General features: G+C 43.4%; 1 protein-coding gene across 1 annotated transcript; it reads right to left on the bottom strand.

Moving 5' to 3' along the window:
• Nucleotides 1-1,014: 1,014 nt before the first annotated feature.
• Nucleotides 1,015-6,290, bottom strand: dusp5 (dual specificity phosphatase 5). Its single transcript, XM_083694370.1, has 4 exons — nt 5,821-6,290; nt 4,908-5,050; nt 4,000-4,219; nt 1,015-1,845 (listed from the first exon to the last, which is right to left on the bottom strand). The coding sequence occupies exons 1-4, from the start codon at nt 6,182-6,184 to the stop codon at nt 1,436-1,438; spliced, it is 1,137 nt and encodes a 378-aa protein (XP_083550496.1). The 5' UTR covers nt 6,185-6,290; the 3' UTR covers nt 1,015-1,435.
• Between the last annotated feature and the right edge of the window lie 3,019 nt (nt 6,291-9,309).

Raw genomic sequence — 9,309 nt, forward strand, 5'->3', positions numbered from 1 at the left:
GGGCGGGATGAACGGGAACGCTCGATCGTGTGAAAAAAGGGTGACCACGAATATTAGGATTACTAAATATGCGATTATGTCCTAAAATAAACGTTATTGTCATTTTTCTAAGTGCTAGTGTAGTATAAAGTACATTCAAAAATGTGGATACAGTCCACACATTTAGAACAAGTAGCTTGGTATAGTGTCCTGATCCGATTGACATCCCTATTATGCGGAGTTGGTATGCACCACATGAATGAGATTGTCGGGCGCCAAAGAGCTGTCTGTTTCTGTGGCTGATACAAACTACAGTAGATTTCATATCGTATTGTTTTCGTGTGTTACTGTGTTGGGGATATTCGGAGAGTATTTCCAGAGAATTCTCGGTCCACTTGACACCACTAATCACACACTGTATCAACCTAGTATCTTATTGTTACAATGTTTACATTTATTGAGTGTCTATGCAGATTCAATGAACGCCAGTAGGCTACTGGAGTTTCTCACTCTTTTAGGTCACTGCAGGTGTCACTGTTGCCTAGGGTCACACACAACTATTAAGCTGTGAAGTCTGAAATAACTGCATTTATCAATGCAAGAGGTGAAGAAAGGTGGGCTGTAGCAATTGAATGTGTCCCTAACCTACCATGGACATGGGTCCTTACAATAGCTTTATTGTTCATTGAGGTAATACATATGTGTTCAATGATGGGGATCAGACATTTTAGAACTTATCACTCTAACCCACATTTGACATTAATGATAAATGTTTTGAATTGATCATTGATTTGGGTTTTTCTTTGATTTGATTTTGCCCCCACTTTGTTTGGATAGGTATGTAATGGTCTGTAGATGCTCAAACTATCAATTGCAGTTCTGTTGATATGCAACCATATTGAGGGTTAGGGTTAAGTGTGTTACCATCTCTTTGTTGTTTTGTGTTGTGTAGTACACATTTGTTGCAGAGTGAAAAATAAAGGTTCATATTTCATTGATAGGTGATGAAAATAGAACATGAACACAAAGTTACTTTTTGGTGGAAACATTTATTGACATCCACATCCGTATTTAAAAAACAACAATAACAACAACAGACAAACAAACAGACAGACAAGATTTATCAAATAAATTAGGTTAAAATGCCTGATGGGGCTTTGTGAATAGGCAATAAAATCACAATATTAACCTAAGGCATGTATTGCAGTGTAGTCGCTGTGGTGTCCTCAGGGGATCAAACCAGGGCAAACAACATCAGTAGCTGTCACCTAATTTTCTTTTTTCAGGGACTTTTCACGACAAGATGAACAAAGAAGTCAGATGAACACTATCATTGTTATAACTTCTCTCAGTCTTTGCTTTTTTCCCCAGCTCGGAATTGTACACCAGACAAAAATAGCATATTTAATTTCTACTTTTTTTTTCAAGTAATCTGAGACTACAAGCAGTCACATATTTAAGGCAGTGCAGTTATTGGGCTCAATTTGAACTGGTGGACAGGGGACTGGAGGGGGCAGGGGGCCAGGAAAGAGGTAGGGAAGGTGAAAACGGAGGGTTCAAAGTTCTGGTGGTTGAATGTGAACTCGTTGGTGAAGAAGGAGGCAGTCTCCAGCGGGGCGCATGGGGTGGCGGGGTCAGAGGTCACGACGGGCGTGGAAGAGAGGACCTCTGATTCAAACTGGAGCAGTTGGCCCATGAAGCTGAAGTTGGGCGAGATGAGTGCCCGACGCTGTTTGATGAATTCGAAGGCCTCCTCCAACTGCAGCCGCTTGGTTCTCATGATGTAAGCCATGCAGATGGTGGGAGATCTGGAGATGCCTGCCTTGCAGTGGACCAGGACCTTGCCCCCTGATTGCTTCACACGATCTGGAAGACAAAAACAAATAGCCCTTACGTTAATGATCTGTTTATATAAATGAATATTGTACATAACATTCATTAGCCCATATATCATTGTCACAATGTCTAAACATTAGTATGGCCACTGTGGAACAGAGCAATCGGAAGCAATTGGATTGATGAAACAATGTATTTTTTTTCACAGAGAATAAATGCATTGAGGTGGAGATAAAATCACGTCCTTCAATGTATAATCAACGTTCCTCCTACACAGAGAACCTATAAGAGCTATACCATTCAATCACCACCCTCTTAGTAGGCAACTCCTCCACATCCAGCTCCTACACACACACACACACACACACACACACACACACACACACACACACACACACAGCGCCCACCCCTGAGGCCTGACTGACTCACAGAGCACAGCTGCACATGAGTTCTGTCTCTCCTACGCGCCTGTGGGGGCACTGGGCTATGCAACAGAGAGTTCACTCAGGCTAGGAGAGGTTGAAGTGGAATTCTGTACTATGTGCTCGTACAGACTCTTCATCTGGCAATACATACACATACACATAAACCTAGATGGTCTCTAATTCTCGTAAGCACACCTGTGTATATACACACACACACACCTGGCTGGCTAGTCGAGAGAGTGAGAGTCAGCAGGGGACGCGACAGCGATGGACTCTGACAGATCAGATACTCTGAAAAAACACATGAATGAATCATGAAACTCCCATCTGGAGTGGAGGCAGAGAGGCAGAGAGGCTGTGAGTGTTTTAATGACCATCCTCTGGTGACGTGATAGCTTGGCTGGAGAAGTCTTGGCTTGGCACACTTCAACTGCAGTGTGTTTTGTTTTTTTTCTCTCCAAGGGGGGTCAATAATAAGATGTTCTACCAACAAACAATAGTTTGGAATTTGGATTTGTCTTCAAAGTGGCACTAGAAATTGTTTAGATTTATATTCAGTCGACCGGGGCGGTTTTCGATTTAAAAAAAAATATTGACAGTATTCAAGTGAATTTCTGATCTTTTAGCTGGATAATGATTTTTTTAAGGCTTCCTGTACGAACACTCTGCCCCGGGACACATCTTTGTCTTACATCATGTTCTGGCAGAGACAAAGACACCTAAGATGTGGGCTGGTTCCTGAAGCCCAACAACAACAACAACAACAAAAGACTCGATACAGGTCAGACGAGGCCCCCGTGGGCAGGTTGAGCTCGTCCTCTGCTATGCCCGCCTATAAATAGCTACGGCAGCAGCGCACATCTTTGTCAAGCTATTATCCAACACCTCACACCTCTTTCTCTCTTTCTCTCTCTGACACACACACACACACATTCACACCCTACTCCCTCAAGGCCATCTCTAAACACCTGCATCCGATAAACAACCTTTCCGAATCAGTCAGTCAGTCAGTCAGCAGTCAGTCACCCTCTCCAACCAATCCAACTGCACCCACTCCTTAACGGCCAACTCACACACTTGTCACACTGACTTCACTGGACCACACCCGACAGTGAGCCACAGAGATTAGGCTTGGGCTTGGGAGGCCATGACGGCATCGCAGAGTGTGTGTGTGTGTGTCTTTTTTAAACTTAAGAGGGAGGGAGGAGGAGGGGAAGGGGGGATGAGGAGGAGGAGGGTGAGTGGGGGGTAGAGAAGTGCTTCTCTGAATGAAAGCAATCTGGGGGATTTGTCAAGAGAAATTGAAGGCAGGCGAGATTGAACAGATTAGAGAGAGAGAGAGAGAGAGAGTTTCTGTCTCCCCTATTTTAGATTTGCAGCGGGTAAAGATTTTATTTTAAAGGGAGACTTTATTTTAAAAAGGAAGGTGTTTTAAAATAGAAGGTCCTCTATCTATAGATCCCTGATGTGCTGTGTAATGCACAAGGCTTCCAGGAAAAGGGATTTGTAATTGACGTGTATTTATCCCTCTCCCTAGTTTACGTCAGTAAATGACCTAATTAAAAGTCAAGATAAAAAAACAAGCTATTATCTTGCTTAGTAGAAACAATTTGAAACTCCCTTCCAATAACACACAGGCGACTGATGTCGCCTATGACCCACACATAACTTGTGTGTATAAAATCTTTTTTTTCGAAAAATTAGAAGAGAAGGGGAGGAAAATAGAAGGAAAAAGAAAAGAAGAAAAGAGAGAACTCACCAATGAATTCTATGGCCTCCTCGAAGTGCGAGCTGATGTCGGCCGTGTGGCTGTCCTCCACAGGGATCCACTTGTAGTCGTAGTGGCCCTTGGAGGGCCCCATGTCCCTCTGCGAGACGTTGAGCAAGGCCGTGATGTGAAGGTCGCTGAGATAGTCATGTCTGGAAGCATGGTAGGCACTACCGAGGTAGAGGAAAGGCAGGATCTCCACGGGCTTGCCCTGAGAGAGAGACGCAACAAAGAGAAGGGGAGAGACGTCAGCAACAGAGATACAGAGGCCATACGTACAGTGCAAGACACAATATTGGATTACTGTAAGTGTAAACAAGCTGCATGTTAGCCATTTTCTGCGTGGTAGGCGAGATAGGGAAAAGGTCATTGATGAGAGGATTTCTAATGTCAGCTGGGTGTCTTTGAATGACTGGTATTCTCTTTTGAGCTTCACTGTGGTGGTTGGAACCTTGTGAAGGTCAGATTATATCAAACAGAAAATGTTTGGGTTCCCCAAATTCAGGGGTATATATATATATATATATATATATATATATATATATAATCACTTTTGGAGGTTAATTTAGAATGTGTCCAATTGGTAGGGCAGTATCTGATAATTTTCACATTGAACAGATTTTATTCAGTCTTGACTTGAATCAACATAAGACAATAAAAGGGCTAAGCCTACAAATAAAACATCATAAATCCATGGGTAAGAAATGTGTCAGAGCAAACATGGGCACATTCTAAATGTAACTTGAGTTATAAAGATAACGGCATGACTAAACAATGCAATAAAAAAAAAAGAAGGATGTTCCTCACTAAACAAAAACCCCTGACAGAGTTGGAGGGGAAGTGGCTACCCTGAAGTGGCAGCTAAAATAGGAAGTTCATGGGTGTTTTCGTTTCCATACCTGATCATAATCTGGTTTGCGGTGAGAACTGAGCTTCTCATAGTGGCTGTTAACTCTTTTTTCGGTTTCAGTTCCGCTCTGGTCGATGGTTTTCACCTCAGTGCAGAGTTCAGGGTACTGAGAATGGAAGTGTTCGTATCCTCCTGTCAGACAGAAAAGCAAAAACACATAAATACGCTTATCATTCTGTGGTCTCTGCGTGTGGCGTCATTTTAAAGTCAGCATTTACGAGATAGACTTATCCGAGGCCGTGACTAGTAGGCTATGTGATAACCTCTTGTAGCCTGATTATAAACACGTAATTAATCTCCGTATTAATTAAGGTAATCCACTTGGGCCTACATCCTTAGGACAAGGTGACAGACAAATGAATTGGTTTGACACGTTGGCAAAACATCAGGTACATGTGTTTTTTTTCATGGATTTAAAACAAATCTAGCTTTTTGTGAGAAGTCACAGAACAACCATTTGTTACAACAGTATCCGCGATGTTCTCACTCAAGGCACTGACTCATCCCCGGTCCTTTGACGCACATAGTGCATTTTATCTCTCGGATACCAGAGAAATGTATTGCTCACAGGGGATGGTTGCTACAACACGGGTCAATCAAACAAAGACGACTGTGACTTAATTCCACGGAAAACTAGTATAGTCAAGGCCATAAATGGGTTGAAATGGAAAAGATATGGGAGATATGGGTAAAAAATATCCTTCTCTTAAAATGGGGGTATGATTTACGCACAATGAATGTCGACCATTCTTTCTCTTTTTTATTTTAATTTTTTTTAATTAAATTAATTAATGATCAATCATAATTATAAAATATCCAAGCTGGGATTCAAGTGAATTATTCCTTGGACACTTTAGTGAAAAGTTACTGATGAAACACAACAGTCTTATAATGATTCTCACCTTTTAGGAAACAGATATTTGCCCCACTCGCTAGATGTGAGAGAGTGTTTATCACTATCTGTGCGATACTGTCCTTTTTCAGTTTTTGCAAATGAGGTGTCCCGTCATCCAGAGCTATAACTGCCGATATGCCTCCCTCTCGAAGCCGAAACAGGGCTTTTTCGTCCGGGATGACAAACTGAAGAGGTACCGGCCCCCCTCTGGACCTCCGGACGATCACCGAGTTCAAGTTGACATTGACCGAACCTTTAATATTAGAGTTCGAGAAAGAAAAATAAGGTCGGCAATCCACAATGAGACAACTCCCAGATTCCTTCCTGATGATTTTCTTGAGACGGCGGCAATCTATACTTGAGACTTTCATTTTGCCTGTGATACGGTGTAGAACACAACTAGGAGGAAAAAAAAACACTCAAAGGACTTTATTTCTATGCAACTGTATGGGTCGTTAGAGCCGACTGAGCGCTGTGTCTGTGCCTACATTTCCTCCAAGGGGATTCCGTCGGATTGGTTTTATATGAATGGAACCTCCGGCTAGTGACATCACGAACCAAATATGGACACCGACAAGGTATGATTAAAGTGAGCCTGCCCACTCTGGTGTGTTGCCTGCTCTAACCCCGCCCTCTCGAGGAGGAGGGGGTGAATATTCTACTCTTGAATCAACTATTACTCATGTCAGTCCTAACGAAACAGCCCATTTCAAGGAAACGTAAAAACAATCGTCTTCAATGACAAAAAAACATATCCTCTCATTTCATCAGCCTATATAGGTGAAATACCATCATCGTTTAACAACACCTCAAAACACCTCTTATCTAGACACTCGTTCTCAAACCACAAGACCATGGATGTGAATGAGCAAACTAATCAATAATTTACAGAATTTCGGAGATAGCTCAATAATTGCACGGGTTGTTGACTAAACCGAGTTAAACTTCCGTCTGTTCCCACATACAGCCACCTGCTCTATATCCGCTGTAGGCCCTAATCCCATAATGTTCTAACAGGCTTAAACGCCACTCTGCGTTCACTCACATGACATGTGATACACTGTTTACCCACTGTTCAATAGACTGCTCTATTGTGTCATGAAGTGTTTCATTGATAATTACAGTGTGACTTGCTTTCACTAAATGCTGTACATGCAAAAGAAGGAAGTGTTTGTGTGTGTGTGTGTGTGTGTGTGTGTGTGTGTGTGTGTGTGTGTGTGTGTGTGACAAAGAAAGAGAGACAAAAACAAAAACAGTGAGACAGAGAGAGTAGACAGACTGCTCTGTTAAATTGTTGTTTGGGTAACACTGGGATTCCTGCAGGTTGACCGGTGGTGGTGGTGTTTCTGATGATGATGATAGGTAGGAGGAAGGAGGTGTACTGTATGGTGGTGAATTAGAAGCACAGCAGGCAGTACGCCATATGGTCCAGCTTAATCTGGGCCGATGACATCATTGATGAGAGGGATGGCACACACTCCATCCATGTTTCAGCCCACATTTCATTACAGGTTCATTAGTGTCCATCCTAAATGACATGTGGTTGAAGAAGTCAGATTAACAAATTGTGTGTGTGTTGCAGTGGGATTTGTGTGGGTGTGTGTGCGTGCGCACGCATGCGTGCGTGTGTGTGTGCAAAGGCGTATCTGTGTGTCTGTGAAATTCCCATATGTACAGTGCCTTGTTTTCATTCATGTTTTAGTGCAGTCACCATTATGTCGAGGATGTCTGCAGGCAAGCTTTAAGCTGGCCACAATCCTGCTTACAGTACAGTGAGTCCTCTCGTCAGCGGGTACAGGAGGCCATTCATAATCACTGGTACACTACTGCAACTGTACAGCTACAGACCAAATCAATGATAAGAGCTGTATAGTGGTCTGTGGAGGCTGGTGGAAGTAGAAATCGGAGGACGGGCTCGTTGTAATGCATGGAACGGAATAAGAAATGGTATCAACCACACATGTTTGGTCCCACTCCTCAGGATACCGTTCCTCATTCCATTCCAAGCATTACAATGAACCTGTCCTCCGATTTCTCCCTCCACCAGCCTCACTGACCACTATGCATTACAATGAGCTCGTCCTCTAATTTCTACCTCCACCAGCCTCCCCTGGTGTATCGTACAAAGGGCCCTATTGAATTGAAACTAGTTCCTATTCTGACGCTGCAAGAATGAATGTGAGAGTTTATCATAGTACGTACTCACACACACACACACACACACACACACACACACACACACACACACACACACACACACACACATAAACCAAATAATATCTCTCACATGATCTTGTATGCTGAATTAGTTTGAGCTAGCTACAAGCTATTTCTTTGTTGACAGTCTACAATAATGCCACATGGTATGTCCGCATCAAGTGACTTCCTGTCAAAAAGGCCTATTTCCACAGGTTTTATAAAAAGAACCCACACACAATGGCCGCCAACGCATGGACAAGTCCCTGAGCGACACAGGTGCTTCCTGGTTTTTCTGAAAGCGCACCAAATTCTTACTGCACTGCATCATTTCCCAATGAGACCGAGATTACTCACCTCAGCTGACTGCTATATGATGTGTGTCCAAAGGCCCTCGTTCCCAAATTGGCGATTGCTTATCATAGAGGGTTTCTCAATCACGGCATGACCAGGGGTGTCAAGGAATGCTGGTGAGCATACTTTAGCACCACTGGTGGGAGGAGGGGGGGGGGGGGGGGTGACTGCCAATAAAACAGGAGTCACTCTTATGACTAAAGTGAAGATGAAGACTGCGGCTTGGAACAGCATACCATGTTGATATGAAAGATGAACGACATGAAGAAACATTTTGGGTCCAATTTGATCTCACACTCACACACACACACACACACACACACACACACACACACACGCACACACACATACACTCCAGAGGCTTGACTCACCCCTGTTTTCACCCTACTGCTCACCCCCATGTCACAACACTGCCAGGACAAGCTCTTAGGCAAGAGCCACTCAAAATGGAGAGAGAGAGAGAGAGAGAGAGATGAATATAAGAAAGAGAGGGAGGAGGAAAGAAAGAGTTGGATGCACACACACAGTGCACCTCACCTTTCCCAAGCTCTAAGCCATTGTGAAATAAGCTCAGAGTGAAATTGTATGTAGTATAAATAGCTACTTGGGCCTCAGGTGGTGACAAATCTGGCCTGCTCTGCTTGTTCTGAGGGTAGAGAGTAAGTGTGTGTGTGTGTGTGTGTGTGTGTGTGTGTGTGTGTGTGTGTGTGTGTGTGTGTGTGTGTGTGTGTGTGTGTGTGTGTGTGTGTGTGTGTGTGCGTGCGTGTGTCTCTCACTCTCTCTCTTTTTGTTCTGAGGGAAGAGAGTGCAGAGGGAATTCATTCCAAAGCTTGTGGTGTTTTCATGTTGCTCAGTGACGTTTATTCCATTAAGCCATTTGGTCTTTTTGTTGCTGTTCTGCTGTTACTAAATGTGGAGCAACCTGGGGTATCAGGGCTCTATGAGC

This window comes from Argentina silus, assembly GCF_951799395.1.
Source record: "Argentina silus genome assembly, chromosome: 22".
In the NCBI taxonomy this organism is placed as follows: domain Eukaryota; kingdom Metazoa; phylum Chordata; class Actinopteri; order Argentiniformes; family Argentinidae; genus Argentina; species Argentina silus.

Bases quoted from the DNA above. Each gene is read 5' to 3' on its own strand.
- dusp5 (XM_083694370.1), bottom strand. From the start codon at position 6,184: ATGAAAGTCTCAAGTATAGATTGCCGCCGTCTCAAGAAAATCATCAGG. The intron at 5,051-5,820 runs GTGAGAATCATT...TCTGTCTGACAG, and splicing joins AAATATCTGTTTCCTAAAAG to GAGGATACGAACACTTCCAT. The intron at 1,846-3,999 runs GTGAGTTCTCTC...TTTGTCTTCCAG, and splicing joins GGAGGCCATAGAATTCATTG to ATCGTGTGAAGCAATCAGGG.